Source organism: Vidua chalybeata, chromosome 5 (assembly GCF_026979565.1).
Source record: "Vidua chalybeata isolate OUT-0048 chromosome 5, bVidCha1 merged haplotype, whole genome shotgun sequence".
Taxonomy (NCBI): Eukaryota; Metazoa; Chordata; class Aves; order Passeriformes; family Viduidae; genus Vidua; species Vidua chalybeata.
The window spans coordinates 5,732,251-5,757,405 of record NC_071534.1 but is presented as its reverse complement, the minus strand read 5'-3'; the positions used below and the strand labels follow the sequence as shown (position 1 = coordinate 5,757,405).

Below are 25,155 nucleotides of genomic sequence, written 5' to 3'. Positions count from 1 at the left end.
TAAATTGTCTTAGCAATACAAACAAACAGCTAAGCAATTAGGGCAAAGTTTTTTGAGAAGGTGGTGATAACATCTAGAAGCATTGTTGGGCAGGGGAAAAAGCAGCCCTGGAGATAGGGTGTTTAATCTGGAGTAAAAGAGAGAGTATAATGGCTTCTCCAAATTGCAGAGCACTAAAAGAAAAAGCAGACAAGCAACAGGCACTGGTATTTGTCTGGCATCTATTTCAGTGTATCCAACCTGAAAAGCAACTTCCATTGTCCCATTTGGACTTCATCAAGTTTGGCCTATAAAAAGATTTAACATGTGCAGCTGTGAAAGTGTCAGAGCTGAGAAATCCATGAGGAACCATCAGGTTTTATAGAGTTGCCACCATTTAAATTTCCTGGAAGTAACTTATTAAAATAGAGTTTTCAAGCACAGAGATTAATGAAGTAGTCAAATGAACAAAGCAGCAATTTCATCTACCAGTTTTCACATATCAGCCTTCTTTAGGCACAGACATATGTTGGTTATATTGGCTGCAACAATTTCATTACCTCCCAGGCAGAGAAATAGGAGTAATTAATATTTAACCCAAATTGTGTGTTGATTTAGCAATGAGTATTTCAGCATTACTTTAAATCTACATAATTAAATATGGCATAATATATATATGTATATATAAATAAGTGAAATTTCAGGTTTAGAATACATTCCTTCAGTTTTGGTAGGGCTACCCAAGAAAATAGCCATGAGAAGATATAAGATTATCTCTCAAATTAACACTAACTTTTGTTGTGAACATCTTGTACACAATAAAAGAGTTTTAATAGAGATACCTGCTCATTGCAAAGCATCTAAATTTTATTTTAGACAATAAGAAATATGGAGGAGATACATTCACATTGTACTTTTACTGCAGCTGAATGACCAGTGGTCTCAGTGTTCACTGAAGAATGAGAATTGGTATTGTTTTTAAACACACAATGAAGATGTAAATGGCATTTGCTTTACTAAAGAACTTCTTTTTCCCTTGTAAGATTTTTCTTTAAAGTGTATTTTAGGAAAAAATAATTTTAAAAAATCAGTAAGACACAAACATACATGAGAAGTATTTTTAGAGCTGCCATAAACAATCCATAGCCTTAAGTCCATCCCATAGAACAGAAGCAGCACCAGTAACTCAGCCAGGCCATGTGAATTCCAATATCCCTTAATGCAGTGAAAGCAAGTGTGTCTTGCTTCATTGGGTACTATGTTGCACTATACAAAAGTCTGTAAAAACCACCTGAATGAAATGAACAACTATTTATATTTCAATAAGGAAAGGGACTTGACCAGTAAATACAGAATAAGACTGTCTAGAGATTGGCAAATAAGGCAAGACTGCAGCACCCTTGATAAACATCAAATTAACACTTTAAAAAACACAGAAAAAAAGTCTTCCTTCTTTTATTTTAGGCTAAGTGGACAGTCTACCTGCTACCTGGGTAGAAATACAGTCATAACTCCAAATTGTTTATTTGTTTAAACTCCACTGTGAAACATCATCACCAAATGATGCCATTTCAATTTATGGTCAATGTACCACATTATTTTGAAAGTTTCAAAGTAGATTTTCATAATATTGGTAATGAATACTGAAGAAATCACCTATGAATTGTATATTCTAACTACAGAGATGTTACTGACATCTGTAATAAAATTTTATTTCCTATCTTTTTTTGTCCTCAATGCACCCATCACATCTTCTCAGTTAACCACACTGAGCTCTCTTAAGTTTCACTTACAGATTCTAATTGTTTTTTCCTGTTTGATGCTACCTCAGAAATGATATCTGTAGGAGCAGCATGCTAGACAGGCATGTCACCTCTTCAGAAAGTAGACTGTAAGGATTAAAAGTGACTCGAGTAAAAGGCAGGATTCTGGCTTGCAGGGCTGCTGTCCATGTTCAGAAAAACAGCAGGGTAACACTTGGCGAATATTAAGGTAAAATTAAAGCTTCCTGCCTTAGAAAGAATGATAGGTTTTTATCTCAGGTCTCTCCTCCACAAGCTCTAGCCAAAAAAAATGACGTCTTCATGCCTTCAAGCTTTTCTCCATGCTTTTTTGACCCCAAGTGCTTCCACAGTCCCTGTTATGCAGGGATGGGCTTTTGGTTGGTGAGAGAGAGGGGCTGCCTCGGTCACAGGAGCAGCCATGGAAGGAAAGGGAAGGACAACTGGTATAAACAATTTCTAAAGTACTTTTTGTGTTGAATGCTGCCAACACAAAACACACCCTGTGGTTTATGGATGAAGCTCAACCACCTGAGCAATGACCTGAACGTTTAGGCTGCAGACACCATGGATTCCTATCCCTGCTTCTCCTTTGCCTCAGCATATTTTACACAGACAATGAACACAACCAAGTGCCTATGACCAGAACAGGCACAGGCATGGTTCAGCCACATCCAATTTAATCTCACAGGAGAAGTTCTAAAACACTGCAAAACCACCAGATCAGGGGTACCAGCAAACATGTGCTTGGTTATTTCTATAGAAGGGACAGAGTCACACTTCTCTGTGCAGTGCGACCACCACACTTTTCCCACCAAGGTTTTTTATCCTCCCCTCCCAAAAACACAGGTGCCACATGTGGCACACTTTTATTTTGCTGGGCATGGACAGGCTGGGGTGGTCTGATACAAAGGGTTGTACTGTCTTCTTCAGCAAACAACACTCTTTCATGTTATGCTTTTCCAAACTTCCATCACAGCTGCACATAGAGGAACTCATGATATTGTCATGTGTTGTGGAGCTTGGAAATTACAATTGAGTTATAATAATAATTAACTAAAACCTTGACAAATTCTGACATCCAAACAAAGCCTTGATAATGTGATTCCCCCTTCCCTGGCTTTCTCCTCACAGTACAGACAAGAGACCAGGAATCCAATCCAGCTCCTTGCACCCCTTTCAATAACAAATGTTAGAGTTGCCTTTTTTCTATTTTCTGACTTGCTACTGAGATAAATAATTTCTGTGTAAAGTAGAGCCTGTGTAAAGGGGAGTCTTTCATTTTATCTGGAAACAGATGCATTTTTTGTAAACTATTTTCTTGACAGATATTTGCAGTCATATATCCCAGAGTCACTTCACACCCCTGCCATTATTCACACTTCAAAATTCTGTGAAATTATTAGAAAAACTCATTAAGAAAAAAAAAATATCTTTTTTTTGATTGATTTTTTAGAAAATCAATCAAAATGTTTTGTAGAAGCTTCTGTTTCCAAAGCAACTTTTTATGTCACACTTTTCGATCAGATCTGGAAATTTTGCTACACAGAGCAGCAATATGCATGATAATATGCATGCAGTTCTATTTTGACAGCCTTCAGTGGGCTGTTACAATAGTCTGTTTTCCAGGAAAGAAAGTCTAACCACCACACCAAGCTGAGCCTTTGGGGTCTGGTTAAATTGCTCATTAAACTGATGTTTAAGTATAGTAGGGGTTTTTCTTAGTGTGGCAAATTGCCAATTTAACATTGGGGAAATTCAGATGCAGATAAATTAAGTTTATAAGTAAGCTTGCTGAAATGACAAATAGGATTTGGAAAGCTGAAACAGGAGTTTCTGTTTCTCCTGTGTTATAGGGCAGTGCCCTCCACTGGCCAAATGTTCTCACTTTTGGAATAAAAGAGCAAAAATTCACCACGACTCCAGAATAAAACCTCAAAAATACCTCAAACCCCCTCAGAATCAGTGTCAAATTCTTATAAAAGGTTACTGCATAATGCCACCAATTTATACTAACGCCAGCCTTGCTTTCATATTACATGGTAATAAAAATACTTTGGGTGCTGAAATAAATCCCAAGGCAGCCCTTTTAAAGAGTTCCAAATTAGAAGTGACAAGACAAAAATGGGTAGTGCTAAAAAGTGTAACTTAACACATGACCATGTAGTGGTAAAAAGCATAGAACCAGATTAGCAATTACTACTGTCTGTCAAATTTTCACTATTTTACCTCATTTTTTTCTAGTCAGAACTGACAGATGCTTGCAAAAATCCCTCTTTGAAGCAATTTATAATGTTTATATTTATAATGTTAAATATATTTTTATATATTTATAATGTTTATAATGTTAGGAGAGAACTAGTTGGATCAGTAACACCTGTGTTCAATGTACATGAGAGTGGGAATTAGTACGTGTCAAAAGCCAACAGACAAAGAGAAACCTGGAAACAAGATGGATATAGATATATGCCCTCCACTCATGGTACTGTGGGTGACCCCAGGAACACTATTTTAGTGTCAGTAATAAAAGTGCTTAGTAATAAAAGTGTTATTAACGAGTTTATAGTCAATTCAATTATCCTACACAAGATCACTTTCCAATTACTGGATTATATTACATATTAATTATATATATTATATATAATATCTATAGTATTATACTATATATTATATTATATATATATTGTGTATAATATATTATTATATATTATATATTCAGTGGGATAGAGTTGCTGGTGAGAAAGTGAACTGTTTCTTTAACACGATTAAAAGCAATAAGCTATAGGAAGAAGTTACGATAAAAATACAAAGATAAATGGAACTGGCAGAGATAAAACCACAGAAAGACTGAAAATATGCTTGGTGTTACAAGTTGCACTCTTAGATTTTCAAGCAGAGACGAAGAAGGACAAAAAATATTCTTAAGACCCTGATAAATCCTTCACTACCATCTACATGTAGAGGAAAGTTGAAAGTCAGAAGATGGGTTTAACATCCCTTTTTTCAAGGGCTTAACAATGAGCATTTTCTTTGATAACGCCTAATGAAAGCTTTAAGGCCTAGCATAAGTTTTACCATTTGTCCCAGTCATTTTGTATAAAATTTCTGTGTTACTGGGCAATGAAGGAAATTAGTCATATTTCATATCTGCCAATCATTTTGTAACCTATTTCCTCTAGAGAAAAAAAAAAAAACCAAAACCACAAAACCAATATATTTCCTAAACTTGTTTTTAAAGAGAAAAGCTAAAATTCTAAGACTAACCATGAAGTACCGTCCTTTGAATACAAATTTGATTTTCCACCCCAGTACACCCCAGTCTCTGCAGGACCCAGCTCTGGTGAGGTGGGGGGCAGCTTTGGTCTGCTCTTCCAGGCAGCCTGCAGCAGACACAAACACCAACAAAGATACCCCAACCCCCTGGCTTCATTAAGCCTCAATCCTCACAGAAGGTCCTGCTCACAGCTGGACATTAATTTGGGATGCTCTTTTTGCATCAGGATTCACCAGTGATGACACAGAATAGGGCATTCAGTTGCCCTCATCCTCGGGGTCTCAGTTTCCCCCGTTAAAAAAGGTTTCTTTTGCATCCATTGCCTCACCTCAGGTCTATCTTTTTCCCCCATCTCAGTGGGGGGGAAAGATTGTTTAATAACTACATTTTGATGTTGGGTTTTCCTGCTAATCCTTTTGTAGGTGAAACTCCCTTGTACAATATAAGAGCCAGTTTTGTGCTATGAGCTTGAAATTAAAAAAAAAAAAAAAAACGGAGGAGGTGGGAACAGTGGATATCAGGTTGCTCCCACATTCAGGTCTGTGCTTCTGTTACATTAAAGACCTCAAAGTGAAGCAGTGAGCCATTTTCACAGCCACAGCACACTCACCTCACACACAGGAATGCACCTTCATGCTTTCTAAACCTCTGCACAGAACTGGTTTAGCCAGGAGTGGATTAAACCCATGGCTCCTAAGCACAGCTTGACTCTGCTGTGGACAGAGCCTCAGAAAGAGCAACTGCTGGTCTCACTCTTAGCCCATGAGAGTAACTAAGCCTCATCTTCCCTGTGGGGAACAGGTGGAGCTCTGAGCTCCCTGGCAGCCAGTTCCAGCTGAGGAGTTACTGCTCAGCTGTCCCTTGAGGACAGACCATGGGCATTGTGTTTGCATCTCACCTGCCAGAGGTTTCCTGCACTGCCCTGCTCCTCGCCAGGGACCAGCTGACACTCACTCCTCTGTGACCCCAGCAAGCCACAAAATGCACACTCAACCACAGCTGCTTAACCACGCTGACAGAGAGAATTTGTAACTTTTGCTTTTCCTTACAGTGGAAAGAGCTTTAGACACCACAACTTTGAACCACAGAGCTCTGAAAAACAAAAACAGGATGTCTGCCTCTAGAGCTGCTGCTGTGTATATTTTTCCTAAGACTGTGCTATCTGGGACCAGGTTGGTATAATCTTTCAGTGCAGTCTATTGGCCAAATTCTCTTTCCTGATGGAAGGTTAAACTCTGGTGTGAATGACAGAAAATGTTGTCATGGCCAAGGGTTCATATCATCACAACAAAAATAGAACCAGCTGGAGATAAAAAAAAAAAATTAAAATACTAAGTCTTAAAGTTATTGCAGTCTCCTTTACTCTTGCAAATCTCCAGTGATTCACTGATGGAGTCTCTTTCTGACTGTTCATCAGAGAATTTGAAATATTAGGTGAGCAATTATGTCAGGCAGTGAGACAGTCCAAACATTTCTTGCTAAAAATAGAACTACACATCAACTGACTGAAATTAATATATTTACTTAATCCATCAGAATTGATTAATCTCTAACAACACCATTTTTATTCAGCTCTGGACACTTCAGAAGAAGCCATTATAAACCAACAGAGCTCTACTCAGGTCAGCAGCACATGGGATTTTTGGTCCTTGAGGAAATGGGCCAAAGATACCCAGCAAGAACTTCAGGCAGCCACAGAGCTGTAAACGGAATGTGATGTTTTTGTCCCCTGGCTCAGGAGTAGTTCACATTTGTGCAGAGATCATCAGAAACAAACATCATTAAGGGATCCAAAGCAGCTGTTTCTACAGAAAGGTATCTCAAGCTCTATTTTCCAGCTTGCTGCCTGATTTTATTGACAGCTTCTACCAGGGCAGCTTAGCTTCTCCAGGCTTGCATGGACCACTCACATCAGAATTCCACTGGTGAATGCATCCACCACTGAGACCTGGGCAGTGCTGCAACACATTGAACTGGTTTGCTTTCAGTCAAATATCACCTCAAGCAATAATATCAGCAGTTTTCAAGCAGCCTGGTGCTTGCAAATCTGTTTTCCTGGGATATCATTTGCCCTTCCCACACAATGGAGGGAATTTGCAAAAGAGTGTGGCCAAAAGCAAAGCTTATGTCATCAGAGAGCATCTCTGCTGTCATCCATCCAGCAGAGCAGACTTGATGAGCATCTATTGTTCACATTACAGAAAACAACTCTCAAAACATTACAGTTGTAGACGTGGCACCATGTTTAGTAATCAACATAGGAAGCTGAAAAATGACCAGTTGCGGACATTGAAATAAAGGTTTACTGCAGGATTGATTTTGTAGCTTAAAACACTTGCTGAAGACAAACAAAACTTCAGCTTTTGGCAGCTCCACAAAGTCAAACTTGAGTTCACAAAGTGCCTCACGTGAAACTGTCATCATTGTGGGATCCTGGCATGAACTGATACATGAAAGCCAAGTTTTCACTTATCTTGCAACTTGGGGAGACTCACTGTGTGCTCATATATACATACACACACGCTCCCTTTTGGCTGAATTTTACTCTTGGAAGTGTTTTTGTCTAATCATTGACAACTTCTATGACTCTAGGATGAAGATTTGTTGTCCTAATTAAGAGAAAAGCAGAAGCCATGCTGTTTTGGAAAGCTTACACACCAAAGCAAGTGCAGCAAACACCAAGACTTACCTGCTTACACTTCTGCCAAAAGACAAGATAAACAATTACACTGAGTATATCTAATACTGATGTGTGTGTCAGGCAAATACAGTGTTAATATCTTACTGTTTGCATTGGAATTGGGAGTTTAAACCTGGATCCATAAATACAACACTCTCATAAAGTTCACATTTTGAAGAAGGAGACACTACACATTTCTGCTCAAGAATCAGGACAACTTTAAAATTAATGCATCCTACTAGGTAAAAATGCAGACATAGAAAATGAGATGATCAGTGATAGAGGTGAAAACTGCTTTGCTCAATTTAGAAACAGAAAACTACATGGAATGATGTTTTGGCTTTGTTCTTACATGGCACCTTTATATCTATAATTTCTGGCCTTATGTTTTCTATACATTTGAACTTTCTTACAAGTATTTAGAAGCTGGGATTTATACATATGTTTTTTATTGTGGGACTTAGAATGTAAAAATCCTTAATTTAGCAATTTCATTTGCAAGATCATTCTGTTTCTATGCACCTGACATCCACATCAAGAGGAATTCTTAATTTCATAGTATATTACTTTAAACAGTGTAGCACAGTTTAAATCTCTTCATATTTTAAAATCTTAAAATCTCTTCATATTTTAATTTCTTTTTTCATTCATGCAGTTGATTATCTTTCTGCTGCTCCTTATTTTCCCCACAAGGGAGAAATGCATTTAAAGACCAATAGGAGCTAAAAATGCAGCTATAGTTTTCACTATACTACGTAAGTCATAATACCACCATTTTTCATGCACTAAACAGTAGAAATAAGATTAGAACTGAGGGGTTTTTTTTCCTCAAATGCAAAACTCTTTGCTTGCACTGTGCTGAATAAAAAGAAGAAGAAAGACCAATTTGATAGAACCATTTAGAATTCTCTGATTTGAAAACAAGGCCAATATGACGTGGTGGGGAAACACAAGGACCAGGATATCCCACAGTACAGTACAGTTACTATAGGTGTAGCAGACACATCATCTGTAGGAGTTCCCTGGACAGAAAGTAAATATAGAATGTGAAAGAAATTAATCCTGAACACCATGTGGATATTTTTCCCTATCTGAAGGCAAGCAAACATCTTTTTTCTTTTTTTTTTTTTTTCTTCCTTTTAACCTCAGATATTTACTAAAGGGTTTTTCCAGTGACAAGCCCAGATGTTCTCCTGCAAGGGTGATCTCAGGTGAGTTTTTCACCAACATTACCATAACATCCAAACATCAGCTAGACCTTCATGAGCCTGCTAACTCAGGTTTCATCACCAGCATTATTTGTATCAGTTTCTGATGGGAGATAAAACACTGCTATGGCACCTGGATGCTCTCGTCCATCCAGGCCTTCCTCTGTGTTTTAATGTTTTGGTTTACATTTGAAATTTACTCCAGAATCCCCATGCACAAAACAGGACATGTATATTACAGGACAAAAGCATGAAGGTTACTCAAGATCCTGACAAAGCACAATTGTCTTGCATGATTATTTTGTTTATCTCCAGAAATATTTGCTAAGCCAAATAAAAGCAACAACTCAACAATTGCAGTGAACTCCCTGATGGGGATTTTCTGTCCTGGACAAAAACTTCACTTTCATATTTGTGGACCATCATTTCCTTAAAAGTGTGCCTGCTTTATAAAAATATTACATGAGGTAGCCTTTCTATTTTTAGGCTGTATCTATAAATGACTATTTCATTTAGGTGTCCAATCAATTCATATTAGGACTGCTTTAGAGCTTGACCTGATGGGGCAGTCTACAATTATAAAATTGTCTGTAAAGCTCAGGAATTGTGTCAGCTGCCTTATAAAAGTGGGAAAACAAAGAGACCAAGACTGCAAGCCACCCACCACAGAGCAGTGCTGCTTCTCCAAGCATCTGGCTACTTCCACCAAACTTTAGGCTAAACTAGGAAATGTTCACATTTAGTTAAACAAGATCAAACCCACAATCACTTCAAGTGCAGCCAACCAGCAAAAGCGTAACTCTTACCCAGTGACAGGTGTCCCTCATTATTAATGAGCATTTAAGTGATCAATTAAGGAGCTGCTGCTCACTCACTGTGCCACGTTGGATGCTGCTGGCAGCAGGGACTCCTCGGGTACCAGGTTGATGTCATCAGTGAAGCTGCTGGCCCGTGACATGCCTGGGGTGTGCCCTTCCAAGCCTCTTCTCCCTGCACAAATGATGCAAAGAGATCATAATACATTAGGGAGACCAATCTACAAGCTCTTGCCACGGCACATACGTAGCTCAAACACAAGGAACCTCTTTCAGGAAAGGTTTGTCTTCTTGAGGGCTGTCTCCCACAAACAGAAATTCACCACATCTGCAATGTTGATGTGGGCAGGACAACACAAACTATCAGTTTTCCATTTCCTCACTCAACGCCATTTGATATGTATGCTTTAATACCTTCAAAACTATTCTTTCAAATGCTATTATCATACAAACAGAATACTTGAAACCAAAGTGCTCTCAGGTCACTATCAACTGAATGGAACTTGTGTACTTAACTCCATGAAATTAAGTATTTGGGTCACGTCTCAGAGGTTGCCTCCCTGCTTCCCCTCTGCCCTCCCATGCTTCCATGGTCAGATCTATGGACAGAACCATTTTTGCCATTTTGGTTGCAGACTAGATTTATCTCAAAAGTATTCAGAGAAAAAAGAGCTGCTCACAGAAGTGCTGCTCTAATATATCAAGATAAAGCAGAAATCACAGCTCTGAGGCTCATCATATTTGGGTGGTGAGATGATGAGAGTCTCTTCTACTCTCAGAGCCACTTGACTCAATTCAAAGTATTAGTTTTGGAAAGTATTAAAGCTACCACCAGAGAATAATTGTTTTATCCATGCAATGCTAATAAAAGTTGTTTAACATTGATTTCCCTCTATGCTTTTAGAACTGATTCATTTTACATGTTTCTGCTTTAAAATATTAACATATGAATAATGTGTTCTGGTCCCTAAATGAATACTAATGGTAAATGCATGTAATACATGGTATTTTCTAAATATTTTCTGTCCTTTAAGTGACTGTCAGAATTGTGAGCAGTTATTTTCTTATTCAAAACCCTCTTTCTGGAACCAACTCAGTTTTTGAAGTTAACTCACTTTCCTTGAACTTCCAAAACTCATTTAGACAGCAATGTTCAGTCATAAATCAAAATTCCCAAAAATCACTCTAAAAGGAACCATTTCTTTTTTAATGTCAAGAAGCCATAAGCTCCTGAGCAATAAAGTAATTCATAACAATCATTCATGATAGTGCTTTCACTTTGAGGAAATGTGGAGCATTATGATACATTCAACACATGGCAGTGATGTTTTCCAGAAATAAAACTCAAAGTTGCAAGGCCCAGATACTACAGACGGTAGTTTGTAGCAGCTCCAGCACAAGCCAGAACAATTCTGTCTTCCCTCTCTATATTTATTTTCATAAGATTTCCTTGTCCAAACTGACTTTATGGGAATTAATGCCCTACATTTGATGCTGCAGAGTATTAAGCAGGGGAGGCAAGGAAATATGAAGAGGGAAAAGAAGAGGAGCCACCCCTCCCTTCCATGTGTTACTACTTAGAGTATGAAGAAGCTGTATTCCTTTCGTCATAAAATATACAATATTTTATGAGCATGAAAAGTTGGAAGAACAAATTGAAAATACAGGATAGTATCAAGCCCACTACAACAAATTCCAGTGATGCCACAAACCCAGGGATCCCCGTAACAGAGCAATTGATTAAATCCAACAGCAGAAAGAAAGTTAAGTTTCATATACTGCCACACTACGACACGAAATAATTCACACAAGCAGGCTAGATGTAAAAGGAAAGAAAAAGAACCAAAAAAAGCAAACTTTATTTTCTGACTCCACTATATATAGAATAGCAAAAGTGACAGTGGATTGGAGGGTGAAATTACCACCTCTCCAACCATACTGGTCAAACCAACAGTCCATAATTCTCTCCACCCACAAAGAAGAATGCAAAACAATCATTGTTTATAAGAACAGTGTGAGAAGATTCAGTAGAAATATGTAAACATCAGAAGGCATAAGAAACTTTTAGAAGAACTTTAAAACTCTCAAAAGAACAGGACGACAATATACTTTTAATTTCTAAAATGGTGAAGTCATAAAATAAATACATCAAAACATAACCCAGAGGTATTTTTGGTAATGCTGTTTGGCTTTATCTAACCTTACAGTTGTTATCTATATTCCACTAACTTCTGACTTTGTATTATGGGGAAAAGTCAAGCTCCCAAATTAGAAATGCAACAGCAAACATGACTGCACTATTGTAGTCATTCCAAAACAGCCGATGCCTATCAACAGTAGGACAAAATAACAAGATGTTGCACTATCCTCTTCTCAGATAAAGAAGGTGAAAAAAAAGCAGGTCTCTGTTCCTTCAGTGCCACTGTCTCCTTATCATTTTTAGGCCAGAAGCTGTTAAAACCCTCTCTCTCATAATGCCAGGCTGCTCTATCAGTACCATCAATTCACAGGTCATAAACATATGATTTAATTTCATATGTAAGGCTGCCTCTTGACAGAAAATCCCTGGGATAACCACACTTCCTTTATCTGCAGGGATGAACAGCCTGTGAGATCACACTGCTATGTCTTGTCTACTTTCCTGTGTCAGGAACTTGTATCACCTCACCAAAAATACTGCATTTGTAAAGCTGCATAGGGGCAAACTGTTTGGGACTGAGACATCTCCACTTTCCTCAGAAGAATAAAGGAAAGCCCAGAGGCCTGGAAGTGTCTGACACCTCAACACCAGTTTGCTATTTAAAACCTCTTCAACTTGCTTTTAGTATCATTCATCTCAGCAGGCAAATGGCATTCGAGCTCCTCTGAGGAGTCACGTTGGAATAATACAGTAAAACATAATTAGCATTAACCGAGTAATTTCTTTACCAAAATTATAAGAGCTTTTCTTCATTACTGTGTGAAGCTACAGTAGTGCCAAGAGTGTACTCAGTACTACTCCAAATAAAGATATTTTTACTTTAGATTTATGTAAAACTGTTACAAATCTGGCATCTGTGAAGCTGTGATTTTACATCCTTACCACACACTCAAATGTAAGTCATCTGCAAATGTCACATACTCACATTGTCCCATACACAACTCTTAGAGCTGCAAGTACAGTTAAAAAAGCTCAGGCTACTTTCTGTACCTATTTTTAGGCAGCTGAATTTATTATCATCATTCAAGATGTGGCTGATTTAAATTCAGGGCAATGTGCAAGAATTGCATTTTGCACCCAAAACACCTGCAGAATCACAGCAAAATTAATTAAGCAGTGGTTTGCAAGGAGAACAGAAACAAAAGAACATCTGAAAAGATGAATTGAGGGATAGGAATAAATTTGTATTTGCTGCAGACACATTGCTAACTCCTTGCAAAAAGTGCTGAGCACTCTTCCTGCTGTAGTTACAGATTGGGCTGCAAGTGTTTTAGATAAACTTCAACATCTGTTTTCCTATGTATCTGATTTGAAACAATCAGCACTTAAAATGCACTAATGCTGCCTTTATTTGTTGTACATTCTTTTGTTTAGATAAGCCTGCAGGCCAAATTACACACTGCCTTACAGCCCCTGGAATTCAATCACTCATTACAGGGCTGATGGGACAGCACGGGGATGTAAATGAATACCAAGATATTGCTGAAAATCACAAGGGTATGTAGCACTGGAAAAAGGCATGTAGTGCTGGAAAACAGGCTGAGAGAAACAATTAAACATACTCTTGAATGCACATGAGGATGTGTTAACTACCCAGCTGCCTGAACATCCTCTTCAGACCTAGCACACAAGAAGGATGTAACACTCACCAAAAAAAAAAAAAAAAAAAAAAAAAAAAAAGCAAAAAAAAAAAAAAAAAACCAACCAAAAACACAACCAAAAAAAAAAAAAAAATTAAAAAAAAACCAAACAAACCAGCAGAAACCCACAAACTACAAATTAAAAAAAAAAAAATCCAACAAACTCAAAACATTTTCTACAGCATCATAAATATGTCTCCTTTAGAAGACCTATTTCACAATCAACTTCTTTAAATGCAGCAATATCAGCCTAAAACATCCAGCTGAATAATCTGCATGGAATAACTTGTAGTGTGAGCAGTATCCACTCTGCTGTAGCTGTGCAATGCTTGGCAGTCTCTGACAAACAGGTTTGTTGACAAACTCAGAAAGTGGTCAGGGACCAAGTGCACAAAGAGCTGCAAGGATCATACACAGATGGGACCTGTCAGAAGGGAACTGGAGATGAGTGGAGCCCAGGAGAGAAGCCCTGCAGTGCTGGTGCCCCTCACTATCTGTTCAAATACCCAGCTATGATCTCCACTGGGCTCAGCTCAGCCCCTTTCAGACCCAGTGAGCACAGATTTTCCTTGCCAATTTAATCTGAAAAAAACTTTTTAAATGTCTATTGACTGTGCTGTGATAAAAGCATTCATAAAAACATGGAACTAAAGCTATCAATCTAGATACTTTTAACTTTAGTATTTCTGCTTGTATTCTACCCATGACAGGTTTTCAGTTTTCTTCATGGGAATGACTCTCAATAAAAGGGATGGGGCTTGGAGCACCCTGGGCTAGTCAAAGGTATCCCTACCCATGGCAGGGCTGGAACTGGATGATCATTAAGTTCCCTTCCAATCCAAAGCACTTGGGACCTTCTAGCCTGTTCATCTGAGGAAGATGGAAGGCAAAAGTTTTGTTGTAAGAAGGAGAGGCTTTAAGGGCATTTCCATATGCATAGGAAAAGATCTGTGGCTGGCAAGAGTTCCACTGACTCCTGAAATGCCATATCCTATCCCTTCTCCTTTAAGAGGGAGAAGCATCCAGGCAGTTGGACCACATAAAATCTACAGCCACGCAGTAAATATTCGAATTCTTGCCCAGCATGCACTACAAAATCATGGCTTGGCTTGGAAGGGCCCCAAAACAAGGAAAACAGGCAAACAGGCAGCCTGTAACTGAATCCTACTGCAGTTTCTCATTCCCAACCCAAATCATAGATATCTCCCATCTCTTAAAATACAGGGTCAACTTTATTATAACATTTCCTCTCCCCTGGCTCTGTTCCTGAAGAAAAGTACCATCTTATTTTTTCTTATGAAAGCTCTTTCTTCAAAAGATACACAAAAAAGTGGACTTCCAAACTCATTCAAGTCTGTGTGGGTGATGTGGAGGGTATGAGTGGGTAAGGTCTGGGAAAGAAGTTGGAAAACACATTTTCCTCATTGGCTGGGGAAGGGAAGCATCAGAGATACCCACAGAGTGAATTGTACAGTAGATATATTAATTAATAGCTATTAAATTGTACATATATTAATTAATAGCTATTAAATTGTGCCTCATGGCTGCAGCAGGAGGATTATGACAGCAGGACAAACACAGAAATGAGCTGCTTTTCATGATCTCCTGAGGCCCAAACACTGCCACAGCTGGTCCAGGAGGGATGGGACCAGAACACCTTTGGGAAAGCATCTAACTGGACAAATTGTATTCAAATGATGCCAAGAGAGCAAAGCTTTTCAATATTCTACAGCAAACTATTTTGACAAATATTTCTTTATTCTCTTAAGACTTAGCCTGGTTTTTTTGCTTATCTGACACGATCCTTGTGCCCACAAGTACTTTTAACATGTTTTTGAGCTGGAGATACCATCTACACCTTGTGAACATGTTCAGAGATCAGCTGTCCAAGACCAAATTCAAGTCACCAATACTGATGCATTTAACTTTTTAAGGCTGGAAATACTTGACTGTTAATTCAGTTATTCTGAAGAATGAAATGTACAGCAATAACAGTGAAGAAAAATAAGACAAAAATAGCTTTCAAATGATCCTTCTTCACTGCTCATCTTTTTTTTTTTTTTTTTTTTTTTTTTTTTTAAGGAGAAGCAGAACTTGACCTTAAACTGAAACAATTCATAGTCAGTGAAATGCAATTTGGCAGCTTGTTAGTTCTGCAGGGAGAGCTCTTAACACATACAAACTCCTAGAATTACACACAGGGAATGTATCATGTAATATAAATATATAGAGTTACATTCCATTATGGGATTCAGAACTGCCATTATAGTAAAAGTGTTTATTTTAACAAGGAAGTACACTTTTAGTGTGGCTATTAAAGAAAATAAACCAGTCTGAAAACATTTTTATTTTTCATGACTGTTAATGGTCAAAGCATACAAACTGCAGTGAGAGTAAAAACAGAAACATCTTCTGAATTCTTGTCAATGTTTTGACTCACAAGAACACAAAACCCAATTACTGTAATTACAATGAAATATGCCACAATTATTTGCTGGTCTTATGCAGTTCTTGCCCTCCCACAATTGAATCCTTGTAGAACAATTTCCCTATTTACTGGTGTTAAGCATGAATTCAATACAGACAATATTGCTACCAACCTGCCTGCTCCATACTGAAAAAAATATGTAAATTAAAGTAAATCTTAATAGTAAAGGAGATAATTTTCATGTTTGTCCTTAAGCTCAAAACAAGTTCAACAAAATAATCCAAAGCTGTTGACTTCACTAACTGAAAACTATTCCTAACTAAAGCTTCAGCTGTTATTTCATACATTCCAGGTATAAAGAAACATTTCATGGGAGTATTCCCTACTTCAAATATATTTGCTCCAAATATTTATTTTTTAAATGTTGAATATCAGGATATTTTAGGTAGGGCAGTAATTTGAGTAGGAGTCCAAGTTACAACTGTTAAAAAGAGAATTCAAAGTAGTCATTGTTATGTGTACCCAATGCTATAAAAATTTTGACTCACAGATCTTCAGATCATAGAATTCAAACTGAAGCATCTTATAAGCACAAACCCCCCTTTACAATAAGTTATCTTCCTAGAAATACTGCAAATTAACTGATCATGTTTCATTTAAAATTAAATCCATGGGGTCTTCAATTCTGTACTTCAGGGCTCAGTCAGGATGTGCATCCTTCATTAATGCCACATTCCAACTTCCTCATGCTGCTTATTCAGAACTTCCATTAGAAAATATTTATAATTAAAGAGCTTAAAAATAGTCTAAAGAAATGGTTAAGCTTTTACTGCTACCATAAAAATTCAAATGTTTTGAAACTCAGATTCTGAGAAGACCCAGAATAATTACATCTTCTACACTCCCAATAGTAACCTAAAAATTTATATGATAAGGAAATGGTGATATTAAAACTGAGACAGAACCCTGAGGTGGAACACATCCTCAGTCAGAGACCTAAAGTTTCTCTTTACTGATGACATTTTGGAGATACATTTGAATGTATCCTGCAGCTCTTGGGACTGAGGGTGACCTCTGGCAGCAAGCCATGGCTTTTCTGTGACAGAGATGTCAGGAGACAAAGCCCTTCTCTCCCTCCTCCGGGGGACCTGCACAAAGAGGGTGGAGAAGTTCACTGTCAAACACACCCCGCCCTTGTCAGTGTGAGTGCCCCTCTGTCCCCATCAAGTGCACCTGCAGGGGACACAGAATGTTCCTCCTGAGCAGATGGGTAAGGAAGCCCTGAAAAGTAGAAAAGTCCTGATAGTGCTGAGACTGCTGAACACAAGTCAATGCAGCACAGACTGGCTGTAGATTCTGACAGTCCCAGAGAAAAATCTGGATCAATGCTGAATTTCAGGAGTGACTTGACTGAGACCAGCATCTCCAGGGAAAGGAGATACTGTACAAATTACAACAGATGTGTGTTTTCTTAACTCTGTCAGCCCCATTACAAGGCTTTGGTTCCATCCAAGCTTCTTTAAACCACATTACTGAAAATTGAGACACAAAATCATCTTTGCTATGTGTGAAAGTAACGTGGCCCAATTCTCATTCTTAGTGCTATTAATATTTATCACACTTATAATTCTTATTTTTATATGAATACACCATTATAGAAATTGAACCCTAACAGAGCCATCAGGGGAAAACCCAACTTCATGATACCATCTTGATTTCCAACCAAACATTCTAATCTTAACAACAACAACAAAAAAAAAAGTGTAATTTGGTTTCTAATCCATCCATCCAAATCCATTAGTTTTCTAACCAACATCCACCATTAATTGTTTCAGACACATTGCCAAGACGACAGAAATTGCAAATGTTTCTAGGACAATCTGCTTTGTGTCACTGACCATCCAAAGATGCTCTGCTATTTGTTGGCAGGCAAACCCTTGCAATATATTCCCTTTCTGTGGCATTAAAGATTCAGATACCACTCAGTGTCATTAATTGGGGTGGAGAATCCAAGCAGTGAGTTCCAAGCTCCATCTTGTCCTACTACAATCATATCATAACTGGAATAAAAGTTTCTCTAGAATAACTTAATTAGAGGACTTTTTAGATTGCAAAAGCTCACAGAAAATTGTTAAGTTACTGTTTTAAGCAAACCAACAAATCCATTTGTGTCTGAAATAAGAGATCGCTCAAGATTGAACTTCTGTTTGCCCAGCAAAATGAATATTTAAGACTTCTCAAGTGTCCATTAAGTAGTGACTTGAAATAACCATTTCACTTCACCTATTAAATGTGGAAAAAATTATAATTCATTACAGATGCGTATCTATCTTTTTTGGTAGGTGTATTTAGGGGGTAGTAGGGTTCCATGGCCACCCAGATGCAGAGTACAAGCCATCCCAGGAGGGTAGGTACCACTGCTGAGACAGAAAAAAACCCCAGCTGGGTTGGCCTAATATCAGATAACAACAGACCAGGACAAAGAACTGTTTCATGCACTGCCTTGTCTCCAGCTGAGGTGCAGATGCTCAAGGACAAGACAAACACACAGTGCTGGCTTCATACAGAACTTCCTATGGGCTGCACTTTCCAGGACTGAGGTGGTATGCAAGGATTCTTGATGGGGCTTCTGACACAATAAATTTGTTCACCTGGCGTTTGGAAAACATCACAATTTGTTTACACTGATTTAGTGCAGATCTGAATGCTCACTTGCCCAGTGAGTGACCTCCAACACTGTTAATATTGCTGCAGGGACAAAAAATGCAACACTAGTGAAGCAGCATGTTACAGGTCTAGAAAGGTAGGATCTAAGCAAAATTAATTTCATTCAAATAACTCTCAGAGAAAGGTGTTACAGACTCTGGAAATAGCAAAGGCACAGCCCAAGAGCTGCTCTGGGGAGGATAATAAAAAGACTCCTATTACAATAGTAATATAAGTGCTTTATCCAAATTTGGATAAGGTCCTTTCCCCATCTGAGAGCCAGATTTAAGTGGGTTGGAACTTACAAGTGGCTGGAACACTTGGTGGGTGTAAAGCACTGACCATTTCTGGCTTTGCAAAGGTTATGATGATGGGCTTTGCTTACATGGCACAGAACCTCCTCCCTGATGTCCTATCTCCCATAGCACAATTTCTTCAGACAGCTGGCAGAGAAGTTAACAAGATAAACATTGGGAAAATCTCTGGCAATTCCATCTCGTGCAGAGAAAAACTGCCTGGCCCAGGCACAGCAGCAGCTAATGCAGGGAGGAAAAGGGAAGACTCTGGATGTGTCACTGCACCCTAGGAGATGGCAACTCCATTCAGTGCTGAGAGGGGAGATGTGGAAATGAAAGAGGAAGCAGAAAAGATAATCAGAGCTCCTTAAGAAGCCTTATTCTGAATTAAATTCTTTCAAAAAGTAAGCAGGTTTATTATTGCTTACTTACATCAAATTAATTTTTTTATTAGAAATTACTACTGAAACAGCCCCTTAACTGACTCCAACTTAAATTGCCTTGCTCTCCAATTATAAGAGAAGTCCAGGAAGTATTTCAGCCTGAGCTCTTTCCACTTCAACCTGTTCACATCCAAGACTGGCAGACACTAATGCATTAATTTATCTACCCTTACCCTTTTAAGGAGACTTCAGAAGATGACAGCAAATAATGTAAGTTGAAGGTATTTACCAGGCAGAAGCCCCAAAAAAGCCATCATGACCTCACCCAAGTAGATCTCTAGCAGCTAAAAGTGACTTTGCTCATCTGAACTGTGAACAGACCTAACTGTGTTATCAGTGTGATTTTGCCCCACTAGAAACAGTGTAACCACAGAATTTCCAGAGACCCCATTTCTCCAGGAGAAAAAAATCAAAACCAGAAAGGCAACAAGGCCCTATTTAACATACTTTATCATGGTAAGGCAGGCTTGAGTATATTTTTTTACATGCTTTCTGCTCATCAGGATTTTCAAATTCACCACTGTAAAGCCTTCAGCTGCTGGGCCCCTGCATACACCAAAATCCAGTGCACACTCTCTGTCCTCTCTCTTTGACAAGGCTATAGGAACAGGAGACAACCTGAGCCCTTCACATAAACAGCAAGAGAAACTTGTAGGCTTTATCTAGGGCTGCCCTTGGTCCAGGACAGCTCATTCAGCACAAGCTAATCTTGGCTAGACCCAGGTCAACCTGACCTGAAAGGATTTTAATTGGGTTAGCACAACCAGCTCTAAATATCCCATTGCCATGATCTAATTCTTCCTATTAAAAACAGTATGAAAAAGCCACCAGCAGCAAACACTGGCATTATGCTGCTTAAGGTTTGTTGGGTTTTTTACAACTGGAATCAAGTTCTGAGAGCTCAGCACAGTATAACAGTTAAAGGAACACAAATAGACCCAAAGGGTCAGACCATGGTTGCAGTTTACATACTCAGGAGGCAGATCCAGGACAAGGCTGTGTGCAAGCCAGAAATTCAGGAATTAGTTATCAGAATTGTATTACTCCTCATAATTCACCTTACTCAGGGGTGACAGGGGACATTAAGTCCATGTTCAGTAAGAATGAAAGAAAGAAAATCCAGGAGCCTTTTTCTCCTTTATGGTGGATTATCACTATTACAGATGAAAAAAAGACAAAAACAGGATCTAATTAAAATAATACACTGTTTTAAAAGCCATCAGCACTGCTTTATATTCCCAAGCTGGCTACTTTCTGTTGTGTTTGGTAGAACTAATCACACCTCTATTCCTTCCATAATACAAAACAGGAGGTGCCATAAAGGAGTTTTACCCACATGAGCATGGAAGGGAAAGTAGGAGAGCTCCCTAATAAAGGGGGCAAAGGAGAGAAGAAGGGGCATCCCAGAAATTCATCAACCTCTCCCACTTCTATGTGCTTTACCCCAGAGAAATTCCCATGGAAATTATGGCAAGGTCACCTGGGATATTCATTGCTAAGTTCTCTGAGTAGAACACTAAGAAGAAAGAGCTTTTTCCAGAGACAGTTACTCATGGTTTCCAAAGTGGTTCTATTAGAAATATAAATATTCTCCTGCAAGTGAACATGATTTTTATTTGAAAAAAAAAAAATTAAGTTTTCAACTTCCCTAGTAAAGAAAGAATGCATTGTCGACACAAAACATTGTCTAAATGCATGTTATTTTTCTGTGTATCTTCCTCTGAGTGGCTTTTTAACAATGGTTTCCATTTTATCAAGTAATACTATCCAAGTCAGTCTTGAGTTTTATTTGACAGAAAATTCAGCTAAAAGCAGGTATCAATAGCTATCTATAAAAGTCCAACACCCCATTCTGCAGGAAAGACTAAGACTTTTAAACAAAACCACTCCTAGATAATCGGCTGAAGCTTTTTACAGCCTCAAAATTTACTCATAATTTAACATTGCTTTCCATCAAAAATGTGACAAGGTCAAATTGTTTCATCAGTTGTAGTCAAGCAATGCTAAACAGCTCGAAATTTGGCATAATTTTAGTCAATACAAATAAACAGTATTATTCACTTGGAAATTTATTAACTCTGATCAATAGATTTCATACAACAGCTGCACAAAATCAGCCAACGATGCAACCTATACAGAACACTGCAAATATTTGCTCATTGGGAAATTACTGTTGTTTCCTTTTCTCTTTCCAAAAGATAACAATATTGCAAAACATGATTTAGCCAAGTATTCCAATGCTAAAGGTGCACCAGTTGTGTGTACACAGCAGATTACTGGACACTCCAAAATTGAAGGGAATCAGTTCAATATGTTTTCTACTAATTAAATTCAGCACGAGCAAGGTTAAGCAAATGACAAGCAGCTGCTTTTCTTTTTTGCCATAGTCATGAAAAATCCCCTTAGAGTTCTGAGTGACTCTAACTGGCAGACACGGTGCAGCACCTTTTCTCCTTGCATTTTCATGATTAACAGAGACTGTGAACAGCCTCCAGAGCAACGAACTCTTTCCACCTCCGGACTGTCAAGTTTTATGCAGAAAAAAAATTTAAAAGGTCAAAAATAAAAACAAACAAATATTCTTTTGAAGTACCCCACTGATGTAAATCCTAAACCACAGCCCCTCTCACTGCACACACTGCTGTCTCCCTAAGTAAGTCAAAGTGGAACTAAAGAAATATTAAGGTGTCACTAAACCAGGCCATGGCTCAATGCAACACTGGTATCACCTTTATGATCCATCACTTCGCTTCAAACAGGGCAGAAACACTTTTTTACCATGCACAGAGGTTAACACAAAGCTTTACTTCTTAGGCTTATCTCCTATTTATCCTCAGCCATTCAGAGGTTTTTTCACACCTGATGAGATTAAACTGAAATAAAGACATTGTGTGTGTCCTTAAGCAAACTGACAGGTCAGATTTTCCATCCCAGCATTTATGTTGAGCAGGGCAAGGAAGCATTTTCAAAGCACAGAACTTCCAAATTCTTCCAAAGGTGAATATTCCCATGGAGTTGTGGTTGGGAAGATGTGGGAAGAACAGCATGCACGCCTAGTATCAAAATTATTTCCCAAGCACTGTCTGACTGCAAAGAGCTTGCTGTGTAAAGAGACACATCAAGCAAAGTAAATTGCTTAGAAGTGGCTACACCTGGCTACTTCAACAGGGAGCAAAACCAAAATAAATGGAATCTCAGCCTTTTGTTCTCTATTTTTCAACTAATGGTTATTATATATGGACACAGCCCCCTCCAAAGAACCAGTGTTTATTTTGCTTCTAATCATAGAATCTTTTCAGCATTCCCAGCTGACATACAACAGAAATAAGCAAAATGCATGCTTTTCAAGACATTAATTCACTTTGATGAAAAGTATATTTTAAGGAGTAGTAAAAGTGTATTTACTACTCCACCATCCAAGTAAAATATATTTTCTAGACATGATGTCCTCATCTCCCACAATAATGCTTTGTCATTTCCATCAGAAAAAAAAACAAATGTTTGTGCCTAAAAAGTAGCTTTACATTTTAGATTAAATCACATCATCTTTTCCCCACAGAGCATTCACTACGTCTGCTGCAAAAATCAGCTTTTCTTGCAAAAGCTGCCATCCCTGATTACCACTCCTCCTTGTTTATGCTGAGGATAAACAACTGTGCAGGCCCATGTTTAATCCTGCATTGACTAATTGCATTCTCCACTTCTGTAATGCTGTGTCAGTCTAAAAAACACTTCATAAACAATTAGGACTCACAAAATCTCCATGACAGAGACAAGACTTATATTCATGGAACAGATGATGCAACCCATGCACAGTGAGTTAATTGTCTGCCCGAGGTCACCCCGAGAATCAGTAACAGAATCCAGCAATTCAGCCCTCCCTCCTCAGCACGGGACGAGCCCTGCACATCCAGCCTCAACACCAACACAAGGATTCCAGCAGAGCCTACCAAGATGTGTTGGAATTTTGTCACTGCCTTAGATCCTCACTTTTAACCAATTTCTTTTGTGGAAAAGGGTTTGAGACAAAAGCTGACAACTCTGGGCTTTTTTACAAAACCAGTACACACATATACCAAAAAAAAAAAAGAGAGAAGAAATGCAGTAAGTTATCTTTACTCCCATTTAGAAGTACCTGCTTCTCACCTTTAGTAGAAAGGCTCCATGTTGGCTCAAAAATGCCTTCACTTCCATGTAGCCACCAGGGAACTGCAATGAGCCTCACAGCCTACAGCATAAAGTTGTATGTGTGTCACCACTGGTCCAAATGCTGGTTGGGATTCCCCCCTCTCCCTGTTTCCCTTTTCTCATCCATTGCATTGCATTGAAATTAAATTACTGCAGTTTGAAGTTTGGGTTTTGGCACTTTAGACCACAATGTTCCATTTTCACACTGGAGTGAGACTGTTGCTACCTCCCTGAAACTGAGAAAAAAGATGGGTATCTTAAGTGGCTATAGTGAGAAAAATCCAAACTGTGTAAGCACATCCTTATCTGTGCTTTTAAGAGCATGTTCCAGAGACTGTTTTCCCAGACAACCTTAATTTATATATTAGTTCCCCATTCCCTGCTGCACAAGCTGCAGGACTATTTTTAATATTAAAGTAAGTTGACTAATTAGAAAAATCACAGTCTTAAGCAGGGTTCACACCCTCCATAAAGAGGGAAACCTCAAATCCCAATTTCCCTCTTTTCCTACTCTCTCCAAGGCTGCCCTTGCTTCCCCAAAATGGTTTGGGCCACCTGACCCCAGGCAGGGCAAGTGCAGCAAAGCTGTCCTGGCTGCCTGGAGCCCAACACATCCCTCAGGGAGTCATTTTTTCCACACTGTGGGATCACAACCCATAAGCAGCTGGTTAATATACTGGAGATCAGGCCAAGCAGCTGCTGGATATCAAAAGTGTGGGGACAGATCACTGCAGGGAATTCCTGATCCAGGATTAGGGGGGAGACACAGCAGGAGCATCTCTGTCCTGGGGAAGGCTCCCAGGCTGCCTTCCAGAGTGCTCTCAGCCACTTCTGGGTCAGTCCCAACTGCATAGTAAATAAAAATTCCTCTCTAATCCACAGCCTGGACCACTGATGGGTTTACTTAATAGCACCCGAGGCAGAAATCTCTCTAAATGTGTTTGACATTTCAACGGCAAACCTCTGATAAATGTTTTGTGAAGTATCATATTCCAGCAAGTTTTCATCCACTGTACAGGAGCCTTGACCAGCTCTCTAGGCTATAATCCAGGTCCTACATTTATGGACACTCACAGATGATACAGGAAAAGCTGACTAAAATCAGTATTAAAATTGTCTTCTGCTTATCTCCTACTTAAAATGCACATTGCCACATCAGAGAAAAAACAAAACTCACTTGATCTGATATGATTGCTCATGACTAATTCATGTGCCCTGTTACTTATTTCCTTCCCACTGACTGGTTTGATTGGGGGTGCTTTTTGTGGTTTTTGTTTGGGGTTTTTTGTTTGTTTGTTTGTTTTAGTTTTATTTTTCCTTCTTAAATTCCTACTTCCCTTGGAGCCAAGTTCCAAAACTGAATATATCTGGGGATTGTTCTCACACAAAAGAAGAGGGGAGAGAAAGCTGTTGATGGCCAGGGGCTCAGTGCTTTTCTTCACAAGGGACTATCATCTCTCAGGGCCCACTCTTGAAATCCAGATCCAAAACTGAAAACACCTCATGGCTGCTCCTGG

At 38.7% G+C, this 25,155-nt stretch overlaps 1 protein-coding gene across 1 annotated transcript in view; it reads right to left on the bottom strand.

Annotated features, from left to right (window-relative positions):
• Nucleotides 1-25,155, bottom strand: part of LOC128788749 (potassium voltage-gated channel subfamily KQT member 1-like) — a 405,996-nt gene that overhangs the window by 327,621 nt on the left and 53,220 nt on the right. The window contains exons 11-12 of the mRNA XM_053944006.1: nt 9,798-9,912; nt 7,724-7,735 (exon numbers count right to left, since the gene is read on the bottom strand). Of these exons, the coding sequence (XP_053799981.1) occupies nt 7,724-7,735; nt 9,798-9,912 (127 nt within the window). The remainder of the gene's footprint in view (nt 1-7,723; nt 7,736-9,797; nt 9,913-25,155) is intronic.